Consider the following 22,230-nt stretch of genomic DNA (forward strand, 5'->3'; position numbering starts at 1 on the left):
TGAATTAGGTTTCACTTTTGTTGACATACTTGTTGCACAGTTGTATTGATTAAGAATTGGCATTTTATTCACAAATACTTCATTGTACGTACAGTAACATCTCAAGGATCCTTCACCTGGTTTACATCACACAGCGGACATCTGCTCACACTGTGTGTGTGTGGGTCTGTCTGTGTGTGTGTGTGTGTGTGTGTGTGTGTGTGTATGTCTGTGTGTGTGTGGGTCTGTCTGTGTGTGTGTGTGTGTGTGTGTGTGTGTGTGTATGTGTATGTCTGTGTGTGTGTGTGTGTATGTCTGTGTGTGTGTGGGTCTGTCTGTGTGTGTGTGTGTGTGTGTGTATGTGTGTGTGTGTCTATGTCTATGTGTATGAGTCTGTGTGTGTGTGTGTGTGTGTGTGTGTGTGTGTGTGTGTGTGTGTGTGTGTGTGTGTGTGTGTGTGTGTGTGTGTGTGTGGTTGGAGGAGCTCAGTACAGAGCAAATGTCCGCTGCAGCGTGATAATAAATGACATCTAAACATAAACCAGGACTAATAAAAAGCAGCAGAAACGTCGGAGCTTATTAATACTACGATCTGTAATAATGTAGCACTGGGGCCTGTTTAATACCAGGTCTTGGTTTAATACCAGGTCTTGGTTTAATACCAGGTCTTGGTTTAATACCAGGTCTTGGTTTAATACTAGGTCTTGGTCTTGGTATAATACCAGGTCTTGGTTTAATACCAGGTCTTGGTTTAATACCAGGTCTTGGTTTAATACTAGGTCTTGGTCTTGGTTTAATACCAGGTCTTGGTTTAATACCAGGTCTTGGTTTAATACCAGGTCTTGGTTTAATACTAGGTCTTGGTCTTGGTTTAATACCAGGTCTTGGTTTAATACCAGGTCTTGGTATAATACTAGGTCTTGGTTTAATACCAGGTCTTGGTTTAATACCAGGTCTTGGTTTAATACTAGGTCTTGGTCTTGGTTTAATACCAGGTCTTGGTCTAATACCAGGTCTTGGTTTAATACCAGGTCTTGGTTTAATACCAGGTCTTGGTCTTGGTATAATACCAGGTCTTGGTATAATACCAGGTCTTGGTATAATACCAGGTCTTGGTTTAATACCAGGTCTTGGTTTAATACCAGGTCTTGGTTTAATACCAGGTCTTGGTTTAATACTAGGTCTTGGTCTTGGTTTAATACCAGGTCTTGGTCTAATACCAGGTCTTGGTTTAATACCAGGTCTTGGTTTAATACCAGGTCTTGGTCTTGGTATAATACCAGGTCTTGGTATAATACCAGGTCTTGGTATAATACCAGGTCTTGGTTTAATACCAGGTCTTGGTATAATACTAGGTCTTGGTTTAATACCAGGTCTTGGTTTAATACCAGGTCTTGGTATAATACTAGGTCTTGGTCTTGGTTTAATACCAGGTCTTGGTCTAATACCAGGTCTTGGTATAATACTAGGTCTTGGTCTTGGTTTAATACCAGGTCTTGGTCTAATACCAGGTCTTGGTATAATACTAGGTCTTGGTCTTGGTTTAATACCAGGTCTTGGTCTAATACCAGGTCTTGGTTTAATACCAGGTCTTGGTTTAATACTAGGTCTTGGTCTTGGTTTAATACCAGGTCTTGGTTTAATACCAGGTCTTGGTATAATACTAGGTCTTGGTTTAATACCAGGTCTTGGTTTAATACCAGGTCTTGGTTTAATACTAGGTCTTGGTCTTGGTTTAATACCAGGTCTTGGTCTAATACCAGGTCTTGGTTTAATACCAGGTCTTGGTTTAATACCAGGTCTTGGTCTTGGTATAATACCAGGTCTTGGTATAATACCAGGTCTTGGTATAATACCAGGTCTTGGTTTAATACCAGGTCTTGGTTTAATACCAGGTCTTGGTTTAATACCAGGTCTTGGTTTAATACTAGGTCTTGGTCTTGGTTTAATACCAGGTCTTGGTCTAATACCAGGTCTTGGTTTAATACCAGGTCTTGGTTTAATACCAGGTCTTGGTCTTGGTATAATACCAGGTCTTGGTATAATACCAGGTCTTGGTATAATACCAGGTCTTGGTTTAATACCAGGTCTTGGTATAATACTAGGTCTTGGTTTAATACCAGGTCTTGGTTTAATACCAGGTCTTGGTATAATACTAGGTCTTGGTCTTGGTTTAATACCAGGTCTTGGTCTAATACCAGGTCTTGGTATAATACTAGGTCTTGGTCTTGGTTTAATACCAGGTCTTGGTCTAATACCAGGTCTTGGTATAATACTAGGTCTTGGTTTAATACCAGGTCTTGGTCTTGGTTTAATACCAGGTCTTGGTTTAATACCAGGTCTTGGTCTAATACCAGGTCTTGGTTTAATACCAGGTCTTGGTCTTGGTTTAATACCAGGTCTTGGTCTAATACCAGATCTTGGTTTAATACCAGGTCTTGGTCTAATACTAGGTCTTGGTTTAATACCAGGTCTTGGTTTAATACCAGGTCTTGGTCTTGGTTTAATACCAGGTCTTGGTCTTGGTTTAATACCAGGTCTTGGTTTAATACCAGGTCTTGGTTTAATACCAGGTCTTGGTCTAATACCAGGTCTTGGTTTAATACCAGGTCTTGGTCTAATACCAGGTCTTGGTCTAATACCAGGTCTTGGTATAATACCAGGTCTTGGTCTAATACCAGGTCTTGGTTTAATACCAGGTCTTGGTATAATACCAGGTCTTGGTCTAATACCAGGTCTTGGTATAATACCAGGTCTTGGTCTAATACCAGGTCTTGGTTTAATACCAGGTCTTGGTTTAATACCAGGTATTGGTCTAATACCAGGTCTTGGTCTAATACCAGGTCTTGGTTTAATACCAGGTCTTGGTCTAATACCAGGTCTTGGTTTAATACCAGGTCTTGGTTTAATACCAGGTCTTGGTATAATACCAGGTCTTGGTTTAATACCAGGTCTTGGTATAATACCAGGTCTTGGTTTAATACCAGGTCTTGGTCTAATACCAGGTCTTGGTATAATACCAGGTCTTGGTTTAATACCAGGTCTTGGTTTAATACCAGGTCTTGGTCTAATACCAGGTCTTGGTTTAATACCAGGTCTTGGTTTAATACCAGGTCTTAGTAAGCATCCCGACCTTCAAACGCAGATGGCTCCATGGAAGAGCACCGGCTCCCTAAATGACGAGCTAATCACTACGAGTCTTAGTTTCAGGTGAATGATTAAAACATAGTCATGAATATTATATTCCATTTCTGCCAATTAAACCCTTCGAAATCTTACACACTGTTGCTTTAAAAATAAGTTACGGGAAATTCTCGCTTTTTTTTATGCCTAAATTGAAACATAACAGCATAACAAGAGGTGGATAGAAATGCACCCGTCTGATTATACCGTCTGGTCACTAAACATTAATCCACTAATCAGTAGCCATGGATTGAAATACAATAGCACTTAAAATGAACATGGCCTTGTCGGTGACATGCATGGTTGCTGATTGTTTATTTTCAGCGATAGATTTCTATCAACAAAGCTCATGAATCCAATATTGTTGGATGGATGACACACTCCCTGACCTGTTCACCACTGAATTTGCTCAAGCATCCAGATGCAGCCCAATCCAACTATGACGTACTCAAGCCTAACTACTGACAGATGTATTGAAAAGTGTGAATCCAAATCCACTCGTAGATGTGTTTATAATGCGAGTCCTTTCTTTGTGCATCATCTACCTCTTCTTCCTCTTCCTCTTCCTCTTCTCAGTGGTGTGTCACCTGCCGTGTATGAACGGTGGGAAGTGCAGCACCAGGGACAAGTGTCAGTGCCCTCCCAGCTTCACTGGAAAGTTCTGTCAGATGGCGGTTCAGAACGGACACCAGCAGCACCAGCAGACGTCCGGCGGCTACCGGCAGACTCAGGTCCACTCCACACACACACTGCCTCTGACCTACAGCAACGGACAGAACCCCGGTGAGTGGACGGCACAGCCGGGATGCTAGCCCGACAATTAAAGGCTCGACAGTTGGGTTCAGGAAAAAGTAGAGGAGTAAGACTTTCCCATTGTTCATCAGTGAAGCATCATTAGCCCATTGGCTGCTAGTCACGCATTGCAGAGGCTGCATTGAAGGTTGAGGAACAGCACAACTCTCGGATGTGAGGTCCTACAGCTCGGTAGCTAACAGTTATGTAAAGTGGAGGTTATTTGTAGTGAATGACCGAAAACATGCGTAAACACTGGCGTGGCTTTTAAGAAAGTAACAAACAAAAGAAAAGCTCCATTCAGTCACTGAAGACAGATTCATTCTCAATGGAACAAGGAGTTACTCCTCACATGACCTTTTAGTAAAGGAGTGTATGAGTGTAATAGTCTCACCACATTAGTTAGAACGGGTTTTCTGTAAAGATGGGGACAGATAGCTAGGCTGAAAATATTGATTATTTCCATTAACTGTTTCACAGTTTTTATTTCTGTTATTTCTTTGTGTTAAATTGTTCCAATTTTAAAATTGATTTTTTTATTTTGTCACATTTTACAGTGAAAACAGTTGAAATGGAAATAATCAATATTTACACGTCCCTATCTTTACTCAGTAAAAGTACAAGAGAATTTAGGAAATGACTTATTGATTCCTGCAGCAGACTGAGACGGAATATTATACAGTTCATGGATGTATTTCAGCCTCATAAATACATGCATTGCCTCACTACCTGCCTGGGCATCAGCAGTTGCAGATGCTCAAAATCAAATAAGATATCCAGATTTGTTTTCACTATATGGGTCAAATGCCAAAATGCTGGATACCACAATTCCCATAATGCAACTCAGAAATGTGAGCTCCTCCCTGCTGGATAAACACTCACACATCTTCCCAACTCTAATCCCCCAGTTTGCAACACAGGCTTTCTGTTTCCTATAACTGTGTATTCTCAAAGTGGATCTTTCAGCTCAAGCAGAGGTCAGTCGCAGCGCACCACTCTCAATAATGTTTTTCTACAATAATGTGAACACGCCATCAGACTCGACTAAGCTCCCAAACCACTTGTGCTTTGAAGACTAATCTATATGCGTCCAGTTAAGAATATTGCACTTTTCCAGTAATACCCACCCATCCCTTTTTATAATGACGTACTGTGATAACGAGGTGGCGGATACAAGCGGCCCAAATGAGCTTCCTCTTTCGGGTTTAGCCTAAGAGATAAAGTAAGGAGCTCGGGCATTAGGAGGGAACTGACAGGGCATCTAGTCAGGATGCCTCCTAGACGCCTCCCATTAGAGGTTTTCCGGGCACGCCCAACTGGGAGGAGACCCCGGGGAAGACCCAGGACACGCTGGAGGGATTATATCTCCTAGCTGACTGGAAACGCCTCGGGATCCCCAGAATGAGCTGGAAAGTGTTGCGGGTGAGAGGGAAGCCTCTGAGAATGGATGGATGGACGCTGTAATAATTGTATTGTTCACGTTGTCCCATGATCCTCCAGTGTTCAACCCCAGCATCGTCAACATCCACATCAAGCATCCTCCAGAGGCCTCAGTCCAGGTGCACCAGGTGTCCCAGCTGGATAACTACAACAACAACGGGCACCAGCTGAAAGGTTCCCAGTTAGGCTCCTCCTCATCCAGCAGCTACACCTACCACCACACAGAGAGCAGCCAGAAGATCCAGCACCACGGATACAACATTGTGTATCCCGGCCAGCACGGCTACCAGGTGCCCCAGTACCAGCCCGTCACCTCCAAGAACACGCTGGGCCGCTGCTTCCAGGAGACCGCAGGGAGTCAGGTACTCTGTCACAAAGGTCTTCTGCATGTTCGCTCAATACGAGTGAAGAACATCTGAAGGAACCAGAACCCTTTGTGTAACTTGTGGCAAATTAAATACACTGAGATTTTGTATCGCCCAAAATCACAAACTATCCTCAGATGACTTTACAATCTGCACACATACGACATCCTCTGTCCCGGGACCTCACATCGGATCAGGAAAACTTCATACAGGTACAGCAGCAAGACAAATGGGTGAAAGCCAATGTAATGTGTTGGCTCAGCTCTGGAGGATTCAGTTAAACAAAAAAGAACAACTTCAGTTGTTTAGTTCTTTAAATAACGATGAACTTCAGAGGTCAAGAGCAACAGTGGTCCAACCCACAACATACTTCATCATCTAGTAACTACAAGACTATTGCATCAGGTCAGCTGTAGAAGCTATCCCAGTCACATTCAGAAATGGGTGTTTGAGTAAAAAGTCCCAAAATTCTATCTTAACTCCTAATGTTAACTGTTTCTCAGTCACTTTTAAACATACACAGTTTTCCTTATTGGACTTCAAAAGTGCTCTATTTGATATTGGAAGCATTTTTATTTGTCCCAACATGCTCCTCATATTGAGGTCCTACACTAACGTTGTCATCGAGCATCTAAAGAAGCCAGGTTCATTAATAGCAAAGCTTCATTCATTGGTTCCTGGAGGCTAGATCACTGTCTATCGATCACCAGTCAAAGGTTTTTTGGATGTTGAATCTGTACACATTGTAAAGCCCTCTTTGTCAAATGTGTGATTTGTTATATTGGTCTATACAAATACACTGAATTGAAGAAAAAAAATACTTTTCCAAATGTCAAATACTTTGGTTTATGACAAAATAGCTGTAAAACTGAGGACATTCCTGTACTTGGTGTTTAGTGCAACGTAAAAGTAGAAAATGTCAGCATGCTAGCACGCTAAATTAAGATGATGAACATGTTCAATGTTGTCATTGTGATGTAAATGGGAACAGTCTGTACTCGTATAGCGCTTTTCTAGTCTTCCGACCACTCAAAGCTCTTTAACATTACCGTAAAAGTCGGGTTACAAGCCGCTACTACCTTCGGTCGGTGTCCCCGTTAGCTCCCCGCTGTAGCCAGCTAGCGCTCCTGCTAGCTCTCCGCTAGCTCCCCGACAACCACCGAAGGTAGCGGGACCAGCCCCGTTCGACACCCGACTCGGGCAGAGGGGACGCGGGCAGCAGCAGCAGCGCTAGCTAGCAGCAATGCTAGCTAGCGCTGCTTTCAGCTTGCTACAGCGGGGACACCTACCAGAGGTCGGAGCGGCTTGTAACCCGACTTTTACGGTTCATGTCATCATTCACCCATTCATACACTGATGGGAGGAGCTACCATGCAAGCACCACCTGCCCATCAGGACTAACTAGCATTCACACACCGTAGGCCAAGGACACATGGACATGGACATGAGACGATCCTCTGATTGAAGGACGATCCCGCTCTACCACTGAGCCACAGTCGGTCCAACTTAGACATTGTTAGCACCGCTGTGCCAAAGGACAGCCTGACAGAGCTGCTAACATGTCTGTAGACTGTCCTTTAATAAGAGTATCTCACATGAACTGTCCTTTAATAAGAGTATCTCACATGAACTGTCCTTTAATAAGAGTATCTCACATGAACTGTCCTTTAATAAGAGTCTCTCACATGAACTGTCCTTTAATAAGAGTATCTCACATGAACTGTCCTTTAATAAGAGCATCTCACATGAAACCAGCCACCCCAACAGTCAGAACTCATGCATTTGCATACTAGCTGTAAAGCAGCGTGTTTACTGCCCTCCAGTATGGAAGCTGTGACATCATGTCAAAGGAAAAGACGCCTGTAGCCCGTGATATCAAGGCTAGGAGAGACGGGGTTTGTACAATGAAGAGCAGACGTATTGTCTCAGTGTAGAAATGACCAATGAAGGTCAAAGTGAAGGTCATACATGTTGAGTCACTCCATCACCAGGTCACATATAAGAGAGCAGCTGTTGCCATAAAGATAATGGACGTTGAGCGTGTTCTTATTGACCTGGAGACATACAGGTTAAAGACTATACAAGAACATCCATTTTATTCTAATACACAGAGTAATGTCCATTCATTTCCTCTCTTTCTCAGTGTGGGAAGGCTCTGCCAGGTCTCACTAAGCAGGAGCAGTGCTGTGGGACCGTCGGGACGTCCTGGGGCTTCCACAAGTGCCAGAAGTGTCCGAAACAACCATGTGAGTACGGATGTTCCCTCTTTTTATCGTTTTGGACACCGAGTTGACACATTTCTCTGAGAACCTCTGCATGCCTCAAAACACTTGCTATTTGTGTGTGTGTGTGTGTGTGTGTGTGTGTGTGTGTGTGTGTGTGTGTCTGATTTTCATCATAGTGAGGGAGGGTTTTTACACAAACAAAAGGAATGTCTCTAAATATTATAAATGAGTCTATCCATACTTGTGAGACACAACATGTAACACTCGGCTACAAGACATTTACTCAGTCGCGCAATAAATCACTTTTTATGTATTACTCCACTTTGTTTATTTCTTGGTATTCAATCTAATTAGCTATGTTACTCTTTATATTACTTTATTACTTTCAAAGAAATAAGCTCAGTATAGAAAATGCTCATGGAGACGCCAGCAGTCCATTGGCTTCCTGTCACGAAGACACTTTTCTTTAGCACAAGCAATACAATCAGTTTTTAATTAATAGAACCATTTTTCAATCAATAGTTTCTGTTTAAAATATAGATTTCTTTAGTAAGTAGCTCTGTCATAACGAGTACAGCAAGGGGGCCATGAACAGTATTCCTTTCTTCAACAAACAGAACTAGAAGAGAAAGAAACCGGCTGTGTTGTGTTCGCGACCCTCGCCTGTTCCAGCAAGGCAAGGCAAGTTTATGTGTAGAGCACATTTCATCAACAAGGCGATTCAAAGTGCTTCACATAAAACCATTAAAAGCATCAAAGCATAATGCAGAGAAAACAGTTAAGAAAACATTAAAACAGTCAAAAAGCAAAATAAAAAATCCAAATTGAATAAAAGTTGAGGTGCAGTTTAAGAAATAAAATGCAGTAGTGCGATGCAGCAATTGAATCAGTAGTGGGAACACCTCCCTGCAGCAGCAGCGCTGTCACACGTTTTTATCAATGCAATGTCTTAGGCAGCATGATCATGTGATCTCACTGACTGGATGGGGCTTCTCTTCACAGGTAGAGTGGTATGAGGGTATAAAGCACCGCCTCAGGCTCACTGAGGAATGTTCTGAGCTGCTTTACACCTTCACTGTTAACTCCACGCTCTTTTTTTTCAATTTTAGTTTTAGTTTTTTGTATTTTGGACCGCCTAAAAAAACTGAGTCTGTAAAGACAACTGAACGGCTACAACTATTATTACAAAGGAATTTATGTTTTGAGATATATTCTACGAATAACATTTTGGATGAGTTGTACTTTAAATGAAGAATGTCCTGGAAGATGTGTTTAACGACACTCAGACTTTTGCTACAGCAACAAGCAGAATGAAGTTGGTGAACCAGAGCATATATATATATACATATATATATATATCTTTATATATATATGTATATGTACTAGAACATATATATATATATGTTCATATATATATATGTTCTGGTTCACCATAGATATAATTATATGACCCTTGTGCTGATCTGAGCCTTAAAAGACAGGTGACTTTCAACCCAGCACTAAATGCCAAGTGTGTGTGTGGCGGAGGGGAGTTGCAGCCTGAAGTAGCTCTGGAACCTCTCTGAAGTCAAAGCAGTTGAATGTTCAGCAAGAAAAGACACGTTCAAGTGTCAGAGATACGTCCAGTACTTCTTCCAATTCTACTGTGAAGAGGCTTCATGTGAACAGCTGATAAACCTGCTGTTGTTAACCAAAATACACATTACCACTTAAATGAGCATAGTTTTGTATGGACGACATGCTCGACCACTGCTTCTGCACACAGCGCTACTTTATTTTATTCAAAGCTTATTAATATATTATTATGTATATATATATATATATATATATATATATATATATAATATTCAATGTGACATATGAGGATGTCTCCAACTTCGACACTGCATGTCCTCCACCAGCAATACGCCTGTTGAATGGGAAGTAGGTCGGGTGAACATTCTCGAGATATACACACACGCACACACACACACACACACACACACACACACACACACACACACACACACACACACAGTGAGGTCAGAGTTAGATCTGCTGTGCCTCAAAGCGTTAGCATTAGCATCATAGCATCTTAATCCGGAGTTAACCTTTTGAAAAAACACCTATTTTTAGGCCTTTGCTCGAAAATGTCCTATTCAAACTAACAAAGGTGTATCTCTGCAACCACTAGGGCTGTTTATATAATGCTGGTGTTATAATAAAAGAGTATAATGAGAGTTGTGTGTTCAGATGTGTAAATATCAGTCTATATGTTACTGGTTATGAGTAAATGAAGAAGTGAATTATACAGTTTTAATAGCGATATCTGCCATGAAGCCATATGGGCTCCACAGTCTTAACTATGCTTCAGAGGGTGCGTGTGGGTATAAGAAACATCCAATCACTGAGCTTGTAATAAACTAAGCTGAAGGATATATTCAGTACATATAAGAATGTGGATTTTGGACGGAATTAGGTTCAGTGCACGTTCACACTTGGTCATAATATGCATTTAAAATCTGGCAAACCGAGTTCATCAGCAGAAGTCGTGCCAGTTCTTAGCCCACAGAAACACCATGAGGGGAACATTTCAGCCTTCCTCGTCGCATATTTCAGTGGGAGTCACTACAAAGCCAAACATTTGTCCTCCCCTCTGTTCTCCTCAGGAATGGCAGGGGCACGAGTTCACATTTATTTTTCCACTTTTCAGTGAAGTGTGAAATAGTCCATTGTGCCACGGAGACACTGGTAGCTGGTAAATAGATTGGCTTGATCGCTCACACAAATATGGCCTTGTTGTTTCTTGCTGAGCAGCATATCAATCTGCTTGCAGGTATTTGGTACCACCTCTCCACCGGGGCCTTTGTGCAGCGCTGCACAGCTTGCAGCGCTGGTGGCTCTGAGCTGCTGGCAGCGCTGCAGCCTCCAGCCGCTCTCAGGGTTCTTCTCACTGTCTCATGATTACTCTTCTTATTCAGACCACCGCTCACTGTCTTCATCCTTTATCATCTGCTTTTTTATTACTCAATTAAGTATTTTTCAATTCATTTCGACGACGTTTTTCAAATCGGAAAAAAAGAATTTCATGCATTAACTTCAGCGTTGGAAATAAAATGTTGTATGATGCTTTATTCAGAGGTAATGACTTTGTTCCGGTTGTGAAGATGCTGTCTAGTTGATTGAGGAAGCATTGCTACTCCTGCTGCCGATGGAGGAAGCACACATATAATCCTTCCATTTCATTAATATCCCAACAATATTCAGTGCGCCTTTCCCGCCTCCTGTCGAGATATCAATGTCGGCACGTCCGTTCAAATACAGATTTTCAACAAGCTGTATTGACTTTATATAACATAATATATATAAAGGCAATACAGCAAAGTTTATGTCAATTAGTTGTTAGAATTTGAAAACTTCTGAACACTTTAATTCATTCACCTGGTGCAATATCTAATAATTTATTTTGTATTCAGTCTGTATATTTAATATTCTTCTTACTGCTTTTTTATTTTGTTTTTATTACTGTTTTACTGTTTATTTATATTACTTGATTTTGATCTTTTATTTGCTGTGAGCAATGCTGCTGTACTAATAAAGGATTATCTTATTTTATCTTAATACCATTTACTTTATCACAAAAAAAAGTCCATCATTAAACATTTGTCTCTCTTTCTCTTCATCCTCATCCTTGTTATCATTATCATCAACATGCGGGTGAGATTTGGACCATGACCTTTCACACTGGATTCTGATTTTGGCCACATTTTAAAAATAACAGCCAAACAAAAACCTTTTGATCCGAGTTGAGTACTGAGGCTTACAGTTTAACGGTAGTCATGCACACGTCTTTCTTTAATTTGTTAAGACAGGTTTAGAGAATGGTGTCATGTGATATCTTACTCTTTATTGACCTCTAAAGTGTTGGGGTCAAAAATAACAACTCAAAACATAAATAATCTAGTATGCAACATAGATAAAAGATAAAACCCATGTAAAACTAATTATTCGGTTGTTCCAAAATACAAAATCTACAGTATATGTAAAATACTCCCCAAAAAAAAAAAAAGTAACTGCTTTGTGACAGTTTTTACAACAGATATTAAAAGTTGAAGTGACACTCAGACTTGGTATCTGACGAGAGAACATGTCTCACACTACAGAATGTGGTCGAGAGAATTAGAAACCAGAAAATGTTGTAAAGTATTTGCATGAAGTTGAACCATTCATCAAAGGTCTGAATGCAGTGACTGAAATGTTCTTTTCTCTTTCTCCCTCAGCTATTCCTCTCATCGATTGTCCTCAGGGCTACAAGAGAATCAACAGCACGCATTGCCAAGGTAAGAGTGAAGTTTGATAGTCATGAAGTTGCTACTACTGAGGGCTATAGGAAAACACTGTTTAACAGAGCTCTCTATTAATGATGAGTAATAGTGAGCCTGTTCATCATCATCGACAAGAGGATCGACCTGGGTGTGACTAAAGTTAGCACAGGAGTCCTCTGTTATATTGACGTTGAAGTCAGCGAGGATTGAATCATTTCCCTAAACGTCCATAGACAGATCAACTTTTGCCTAACAGCGTACCATTGTCGAATAACTTTTGAATGTATACTAAATGGGTGCTAGTATACATTCAAAAGTTATTCGATAAAGGTCCGATAAAAGAGGTTCTGTGGAAAGACTCCTACATCGATGGCATAAGCCAGAACAAGGTGGAGAATGTGGTTTCAGGGTTTCTGTTCACTCCAATCGATCTAATAATGAGATAAACGCAGTGCTAAGACTATTATTCTCCACATCATGGCACAGCCAGGTTTCAGTAAGACAAAATACATCAATGTGATATTAAATAATTGACTTATACAGCTATAGATGATTTGATATTTAGGAAACCGCGTTTCTTTTTCCGATTGGAATTTTCCATTGTTGGTGTTCATTTTCATAAGTTAGTATGTATAACTCTATTTACTTTTGATTTAATTTATTTAAGTGGCCATGGGGCAGACACAGTCTCTTTGGGGTTTTGGGTGGATAACGGCTCTGATGGAAGTGCACAGAAGTATACCACTGTGACTCTGAATGTCATGCATGAAGTCCACCAATAAACACAGTCAGGTTTTAACATGTAAGATCCGCTCCGTCCATAAAGCAATGGATGCCGTCTCTCCTCATCAGACCAGGTTTTTCCCAGAAAATCTGCCAATCATCATTATTAAACCCAAATCATTTCCTGTTCACCACTTTGACAGCCGGCGTCAGAATGATGACATGAGGTTAAACACGTCATGGCCAATCAGAAGTGGAAGGGGCCCAGAGAAAACTATGCAGTCCGACATTGTGTTTGCATATGTACACCCAGACTCTACATTACCTCCAGGGAGCTCCGGTTGGCGTAATGCACTGTCATTACTACAACGTGAATAACAATCGTGCAGTATTTAGGCTTGTCTTCAGCCAGAGCAGGAGCGGGAGAGAGGGAAGCCATCGTTTACTGCTTAGCGGTACGGTAGCTAACGTTAGCAGAACAGCTGTGGGATTTAGCGAGAGGTTAGCTAAAACAGGGACAGAGCTATCGGGGATTAAGCACAACAAGCTAAAGTTGACATGTATAGCGGGTAGTTAGTAGCTTTAATGAAGAATATAACACAATTAACTGGGTTTAGCTCGACAGCTAAAGTAAGCAACCAGTAGCACAGGTATTATGGCAACTGAAATACGACCCCTAACCCCAGACAGAAACACATGATTCATTCATCGGTCTGACCTTGGAATGCTGAATAGCCACTAGGGAGGATTGTTCTGGCCAGGGAGTGCTGACATGGTCAGATCCTATAGTAAATATGCAGAGCTCTGAAACGGCCCACCCGATGAACAGAAATCCCAGTGTTACCATTCAGACACTTTCAAGCAAAGCAGTGCTGAAAATACAGAAGCATTAAGGTGAAAAGACATTGCACTGACTACACTGCTGAAAACCTGGAAACTAAATGGTAAACTGGAAGAATCGGTCGCTGGACGGCATTACTGGACTGTTTATAAGAAGTCCCCCATTGATTTGTGGTCTGCTGTTTTGACCATTTTGACCGTCGCCATCTTGTTTTTTTGCAACCAGTGAATGGAAGTGATCGTTTTTGGATAGCTTGGGAGAGACGTAGAGCCAAAATGGCAATAAGTCTTTCTATCCCTCTATCAGCATATTATGACCATGATGCATCTGTAGACCTTCATAGGTGTGTTGATCAATACCAGGTGCTGAGGTCTCCTGATTTTAACATATTCCATTTACAGCGGCTCCAAGATGGAGGATGAGCAGTGTCATAATAAATTTCCACTTAAAAGCTGAAACAGATGTTTTGTCGACTGACAACCAGATGACAAAGAGTCCCATTAAACCGTTGAGTCATAGAACATGTGGATTTAACTACCTCTAGGCTCACAGCTGCTCATATTAGGTAAGACCTCTTAAGATTGGCAACCAGTCAAAACAACCTGTGACAGTAACTGGTAAATGAACTTGTGCTTGAGATCGTTGAGACCTGCTTGGGGGAAGAGAGCGACGATGAGAACACAAGCTCTCCATTTTCCTCAGAATTATTTCTAAAAAATAAATTTTCTCACATGTAGGCCTATGAAGAAATGAATGTTAAAAAATATCGTAGCCTATGCCAACAGATAAAATAAAAGACTGTCGGCTTATTGATCTCCTCCACTGCTTTTTGGTTCCATTGACAGCGATGCACAGACACACTATACACAACAGCGCAATCTATCTGAGAAAAACTCGATCCATCTGACATTGGGGGAAGGCAGTGTTCAGTGAAAGACAATCTAGGGTTACAGATTTCTGTTTGCTTCTTGAAAGTAGTGGACATTTCTCTTTCCCATCTTGCAATGTTAAGAAATCCTCTGAAAATCCCCTGGATTGACGGCGTTTTGTATTTGGTGTTGATTCACAGATTTCGATGAGTGCCAGCTGCAGGGCGTGTGTTCAAATGGAAACTGCCTGAACACCCTGGGCAGCTACCGGTGCATGTGTAAACCCGGCTACGTCCCTGACCCCACACTCACCACCTGCATATGTAAGTCCTACAGTATACGATCTCTTTCTGTCATCACTTTCTCCTTGATTAACATCCAAACCTACAGCCTCCAACTGTTCAGTGTCAGACTGAGCAAAAAGCTTGTATTAACAGAAATGAATCTTTTACATGTGCATGCTGGTCTCTGATGTGCAGATTTGCTCGTACAAAAGCTTCCCCATGAGTTTGATATTCACCGTCACTTAATGACAGAGATATGAATTTAATTTCCTCCGTCTGCCACCTGCTCCAAAGTACAGGCACAGCAAGGGCTGCTCCAAATGCTAAAGCTGACATATGTGTCTATAATGCGCATTTAAAAACTATGCATGGATGAAAGCATGGTGCTCATTGTATAATCAGATTCCCCTCAAGCATGTACTGCAAGGCGGATCATGAAGCCAAACCCAACATACCTCATGGCTCGTGTGTGATGAGGGGATAGAGGAAGAGATCAAGTAGATCATCAGGGGAACACAGAGAAGAAGCAGTTATAAAAGTGCCAAAGGGATCATCAATCTTGAACTTGATTGAGTCGTGTTAATTAGCAGTGTTAGTCGTCAATTTTCTTTAAATGACGTGTGTGTGTGTGTGTGTGTGTGTGTGTGTGTGTGTGTGTGTGTGTGTGTGTGTGTGTGTGTGTGTGGTGGATGGGTTCTGTGTCCTCTTTTATCTCATGGATAATGAAAGGCGAGTGCCCATGCATTGTGATTAATGATTTAATTGTCCTTTGCTTTTCATTTTAAGCCACAATTATAGTATAACCGTAATTTCTGAAAAACAACCAGTAGTCAAATGATGGCAAGGTTGTGGATAAAAAACAAGGTTATGTGCATGCTAATGTACTATGAATTCAGCAATATAATGATGCTATTATCCAGGCTTTATTGTTCTGGATAGCCTATCTAAAGTGTTTTCATCATATTCATCTGGGTGTAAACAAACAGATATCAAGCAGCAGACTGTCCATAAATGAACCACGTTTTGATCTAACATTTGAACCTTGTGCACGGCTTTATTTGCCTCAACCCAGCTGAAAGAAATGCACCTAATTTGCATGCTATTTGTTGGGATATTTCTAACATTGACCTAATATGTCCTTAATTCTCAATCTCAATCTTAATTAATCAGCTCAAATAATTCAAATAAGCCCTATTTCTTGTACCTGGCTTACTGAGTTAGCGGGCTAATTTTCAGGATAAGATGACGTAGGTCTGGCTTTTCGGTTCTTCGAAGCAAGTTTAGAAAAATCACCATAGCAACACAGCCAACAATGTAAACCTGCTCCTGCGTAGGCTAACTGAAATTCACTGGATAAGATGGCCACTCCCACCGGAGAAAAAAGGCAGCTCCCTTCCTCATTGATGAAGGAGCGATATTACTTATATTAGTTTTATAGGGAGAGAGTTCTTCCAGATCGCCAGGATCCATCCTTTACATTATCATGACTTCCTGTACGCGGTGATATAGATTCTGCTGACAAGGAATCATTTATTTAGAGAGCTTCTCGAGCCGCAGACATTGATCACTACAAGCGCAGCCGATCGCCCGCCTCAGACACAGACTATCACTGCTGCATAACGCTGTTCTTAAGTTTATTTAGCTCTTAAGAAACTTATGAATGTGTTGAAAGCACTCATAATTATATGACAATGTTATTAGTACACCATACATATCATTATTGTAGAACATGATTAAGGTGATCGTGATAAGAATACAGAGAATCAATTTATTTTCACTGCTTCAATTGATTGAATTTCTGATTATGAATAATACATACATACTGATCCGCCCATACACATATTCAAACTCCTAGTTATATTGTAATCTACACATACATGTATATACACATATATAGTACATGATTCATACGCACATACAGTACATATATCCTCATAAGTATATATTAGTTTGTATACTACTGCCAGCAGGCACATTTAGACAAATATAATCTGATTGATTTGGGTGATGAAGCACTTAAAATTTGCACTGACGCATTGAACTTGTCTGATATATTTGCGACGCTTATGTCTCTCAGAGGGGGCGGAGTTAAGCTGCGTTCACAGCAACAATGTTGCAGAAATGTTGGAATATTCGCAACGCGTTTGCTGTGAATGACTACGGTATTGACTTCCTCATATGCGTTCATGATCATCTCCTGCTTCTCAGCGGAGGAATAAAAAGAGGTTCCTCTGAGTTTATTGTCCATTGTACTGTTAGAACATGGTGGTGTCAGTGCTCCATTATTATCCCTTCTGAAGAGGAGCGGGCGCATTTATCCAGATGACTGACGTCTGGCTAGAATTAACGAGACTGTTTCAGCACGGATCTTCCGTGGAGAAGCTGAGTTAGCCTGACGTCAACCATCTCGCTAATTTAAGATGGATAATAGGACATTTGCTCGACTTTGTTGAGCCAGGTACGAGAAACAGTGCCCAGGCCTACTTGTGACTTTTACTAACCATGATGATTCGTGCTTCAACTCTCCAATCATATATTGACACTTGTCCGGCTCCAGGCCGTAGTGGAAGCAGCCCTGTGAATGGAATTGGTGCAATCTTGGATTCATTTATGGGGGTGAAGGGAAGCCATCCAAATCGTTTACCCAAAGTTCACTGTCTTTACTTTAATTTGAGAGAACGAAGCGCTGAAAGGTCCAAAATAAAGGACGCTATCACATTATCTGTGTTGCACCATCTATTTTGTATGAACACCTCGCCCTATCAGTAGTTTTATGTCATCAAGTACCAGCAGCGACCCTTTTTACGAGGACACATGGATGAACTTTGCTGTGCCACTTTCTGCTGTCTCGTCTGAGCGTGTCGTGTGCTACACTGATGGCAGCTAGTAAGAGGATAGCCTTGCTGTGAAAGGCTTGTAACTCGTATATTCCTGTTCATGCTTTCACATACTAGCCTTACACAAACTGGTTCACATTAAAAATTACTGACAAACCATCAGGACAAGCACTGCAAGTCCTTTGTCAAAGAGTTAGCGGAGCACTGTTTGCATAACTACATATAAAAGTGTGCTTTTTGCCACAGCTTCAGTGAGCTGTTAGATAAGATCTACAGGCAACAGGTTCTTTGAACCATCACAACTCCTACGCATCAACGTGGTGAACAACAGCTTTTACCTTGAGGTGTTGGCCTAAAGTGGGAACCAGCTCAACTCGAATGGTCTCAGTTGATCTTGGCTCAGCCGGTGCTTGAGATGACATGACTTGTTTGTAAATGTATCCTCAGTGTGATTGTCGGATTTGTTTTTGTTTTGGAAAGTTACAAACATTGTCGGATGCAGCCCTTCTGATTCCGACATTGGAAAGGTGTGATGGAGGTGGTTTAGGATGTGAATTCTGCATTTTCGTTGGCTTCCAGTGAAACTAAATACTGATCAGACCGTGGCTCCCTTGTGATTAAAAGCACACCCGTAGCAGGTAGTGCACAGCATAGAGGCACAAGAGCTGACTTTTGGTCTCATTAAACCACAGAAACCGTTTCCTCATGTTCTCACAGTCCTCTAAGTGCAGTTTGGCAAACTCCAGGTCGGCTTGTCATCTGCTTTTTACTCAGCAGTGGCTCCGTCTACTCACTCTACCATAAAAACTAGGCTGGCAGAGTGCTGCAGGGATAGTTTTTCCTCTGGCAGGTTGTCCCATTGCTGCAGACAAACTGCAGCGTGAGGCCAGTGCTTTCTTGGGTACCAGCCTGACCAAGGCCCTCCTTTTCAGCCAGATGGCCTCCTGCTAGAAAGAGTCTTGGCGGTTTCAGACTTCCATTTATCCACAATGATCTCTTGGGAACTTTAAATGTTTGTATATCTCTCTAGGACTCTGCCTTTCTGACCTGACACACACTGAACTGTGGAACAATATATTGATATTGTATGAATATGGAAAAATACCTCTCTTAATTTACTGTGGACTGTGGTCATGTACGGTGACAAGGAAGGCATTTTGCTGGGAAGATGGTCAGTCTCATCTATATACATTTTTAGACTTCAGACTTAAGGTTTAATTTCATTGGAGGGTTCATTGGTTTCTTCACATGAGTCGGATGCTGGTTGCGCATCATGTAACCTTGGGGCTTAACAGTGACATTGTCTCTCCAGTTAGAGGCTGCAGATGGAACAGATGCCGACTGCCACAACACTAACATTATTAAATTAAAATGAACTAATTCATGTTTCTGTTCATACAGCTATAACATGGTTTCAACAGCACGATCCATCTCATGAATCCATTTCATCAGATGTTGTCAAAAGAAAAGGAGCTATTTATTTGTCTTTATTAAGTAGGTATGCTGGTTGAGGGTGATGGCTTACTCAGGGTGATTCATCGGCATCATTTACACCATGATGTCTGTCTTTGACAAGATTCTCCACTTGGCTTTTCATTCATATTCTCTTTAAAAGTGAGAAATTGGCTGCTAAAGTTTTAAAACAAAACGCCTAGAGGATGAGGAGTTATGACCCTTTTAATGAAATGACTCCAAACTTTCTTTTAAAGTTGGCAGCCCAGTTGTTACCTCGCTAGCGCCCCACTAGTGACCACTTTCCTGCAGGACTTACTGTATAGCCAACTCTCTCTTTCTCCGCTCATACAAGCAGAAAACATGTAATATGTTTTGTCTGTATCAGATTTTAACGGACATATCGATTTTTGCCTGATTCCACTCCAATAACCAGTAAAAAGTGAAACGGCATACAGCACTAATAGAACAGTAACAGTCCTCTTTTCCCCACAAAGGCTTTTTGTTTTTGAGTCGAGACTGCCAGTAGGTTTAAATAAAACACCTCTTTAATTTAACAAAACTAGACTGCAGAATGGGAATAAAGAGACAATACAAATTAATCGATCTTGTACCCGTTTAAAAAAAAAAAAAAAAAAAAAAAAAAAAAAAAAAGGAACAAAGAATGATGCTTCAAAATCCTGATCCCTTCCGTTTTCCCCAGTTCCTCTAATTGCAATGAGAATGTGTTATCATATTTACGGATCCTCTCTATTGCCATGTCAAAGCGACTATGTCGGCAAAGCAATTGGAGATGTTTTACAGACGTATAGGGTGGATGTATGAACTGAATCAAGTAAATAATTCCAGCACAAAACTTCCTAAAATAACATGCTTATCCAATGGAAAAGTTGTTTGGTCCACCACTTTGATCAATACTGATCAAATAAGCTTAAGCTTATGTCTGTTTCTGACATCAGTTTTCCGCAGAGCCATAGACTCATAGACGTGATTCACGGAACTCGCAGAGCCTCGGGATGTTTTTTCCCGGTATCTCACGCTGTGTTATAAAAAACTAAAACTACCTTATTTATTCTTGGCATCGGAGCTCCTCGTCATCCAACACTTCCATTATTTATTTGTCTAGCCATGAAATTGTGTTTGGTTTAATTTAAATGGAACTATTGAATCATGCCTCTCAGATGAATCAAATAGTATAAATGTTGTCTGAGCTCTGATAAATGACTTAACCTGCTGTTCTCCAGGAGTTTTCAATTCCCCTGATTCCATCCCCTCATGATCACATTTCTAAATCCATTCACTATATTTATTAGAAATAGCTTCGTGTCACTGCTGTTTGTGATTGTGCTTTATAAATGACGTACTTTTGTCAGGTGTGTCTAAAAGCAGACATATTGTATGTACACCCGCAGACACACAAGTAGACAGAGACAGAGATTAGCTCTAAAGGAAACAGCAGAATGATGTGTTGAGAGCAGCCAGGCTATAGCTTGGGCAACAGTTTATGACGGTAAACTGCCAGACTGGCTGGTTGTCTGCTGGTTAGGATGTATCTTTGGATAGGGCTATGCCAGCTGCCTGCTCCGGCCTTGAGAATCCTTTCTTTCTCTTTTGTTAGCATTGGTACAGCATTTAAAATATAAGCTGAATTAAAGCTTCAGTCAACCGTCACAACAGTTATTATCTCCGTCACCCATAATGCTGAGAGAAGATGGGGTTGGTCGTGTGTATGCTAATGTGTGTCCACGGCTAATCTTGCATTCTGCTGGAGCCTTTAGTCTTGTTTTGTGCTCATTTATGACTCTATTCTAGAGGAGCTATCGTGGTTGCGGTGATTCACACTTTTTGAAAAATATTTATCGATTGTTTTCAATAAAATAATCCTTAATAGCCGAGAGGTTCCTGTGTCTTGCTTCCCAGCTGAGGCGCAAGAGCAGAGCTGATGCAGACGGATGTTCCTTAAATCACAACGAGAGGAACCAGTTGAGACGTGACGTTAGACAATTGATTTGTATGAATTAAATCAAGCAGAGGCACCTGATAGAGATCTTCTGAGTCCTCACATCATACAACTTGAAACACACAAAGTGAGCCTGTCTCTCCTGCATGCCTTCAATCACAGCCAGCGCTTGACTTTGATTGTGCATGAAGCATTAGCATGGGGGGATCTTTTCCCACAATATGTCTGTGCTTTGAAGGTGTTTCTGTGTTTTGTGTTTGGCTTAAATTGTTTGAATGTAGTTGTTTGTGCCGCCACAAAATATGGTTGTCCGACCTCTGTATTTTAACATGTATTTTTCTCTATGCACTGGTGTTGCTGTAGAAATACGTTTGTTTGGGGTAAAGCTCTGTTCGGGTGAGAAGGGAAGGATGCTTTGGTGAAGGGGACCTCTTTATTTCTCCACTCTCTGTTCTCTCTTTCCCTCATGTGTGTGTCTCCTACACTCTGGTGCACTACTCCCCCTTCTACACTCCGCTTTAGCCAACACCCCGGCCATCCAAGAGGAGAAGGGGGCTTGCTTCCGTTTGGTCAGCTCAGGGAGGCAATGTTTGCACCCAGTATCTACCCAGCTGAGCAAACAGCTCTGCTGCTGCAGTGTGGGTAAAGCCTGGGGCGCTCGTTGTGACAAATGCCCCCCTCCAGGAACAGGTAAGGTCAAGCCAGACAGGTAACCTGTCTTATTGAGAACTAACCTAACTAAACTGAACTGATTGAACTCGGCGTCATTATAAATAAAGGCCTACCATAAAAATTGGGCGTTTCCTAACAAAATGCACACGAGTGAAATATTTCAACATCTACTAGATTGTCACTAAATATTGGACAGATACTCATGGTTCCAAAATGATGTATACTAATGGCTTTCATGATACCCTCACACTAAGTGGGTATTTAGGGAAATATTTTTGACAGATATTGAAAGGTCAATCAAATA

At 41.3% G+C, this 22,230-nt stretch overlaps 1 protein-coding gene across 1 annotated transcript in view; it reads left to right on the forward strand.

Moving 5' to 3' along the window:
- The window catches only part of ltbp1 (latent transforming growth factor beta binding protein 1), a gene marked incomplete at its 5' end in the record, with an annotated part of 104,751 nt that overhangs the window by 42,770 nt on the left and 39,751 nt on the right, over positions 1 to 22,230 (forward strand). The window contains 6 exons of the mRNA XM_079229823.1: positions 3,739 to 3,945; positions 5,455 to 5,756; positions 7,903 to 8,005; positions 12,244 to 12,303; positions 14,922 to 15,044; positions 21,777 to 21,944. Of these exons, the coding sequence (XP_079085949.1) occupies positions 3,739 to 3,945; positions 5,455 to 5,756; positions 7,903 to 8,005; positions 12,244 to 12,303; positions 14,922 to 15,044; positions 21,777 to 21,944 (963 nt within the window). The remainder of the gene's footprint in view (positions 1 to 3,738; positions 3,946 to 5,454; positions 5,757 to 7,902; positions 8,006 to 12,243; positions 12,304 to 14,921; positions 15,045 to 21,776; positions 21,945 to 22,230) is intronic.

Source organism: Taurulus bubalis, assembly GCF_910589615.1.
Source record: "Taurulus bubalis genome assembly, chromosome: 14".
Classification (NCBI taxonomy): domain Eukaryota; kingdom Metazoa; phylum Chordata; class Actinopteri; order Perciformes; family Cottidae; genus Taurulus; species Taurulus bubalis.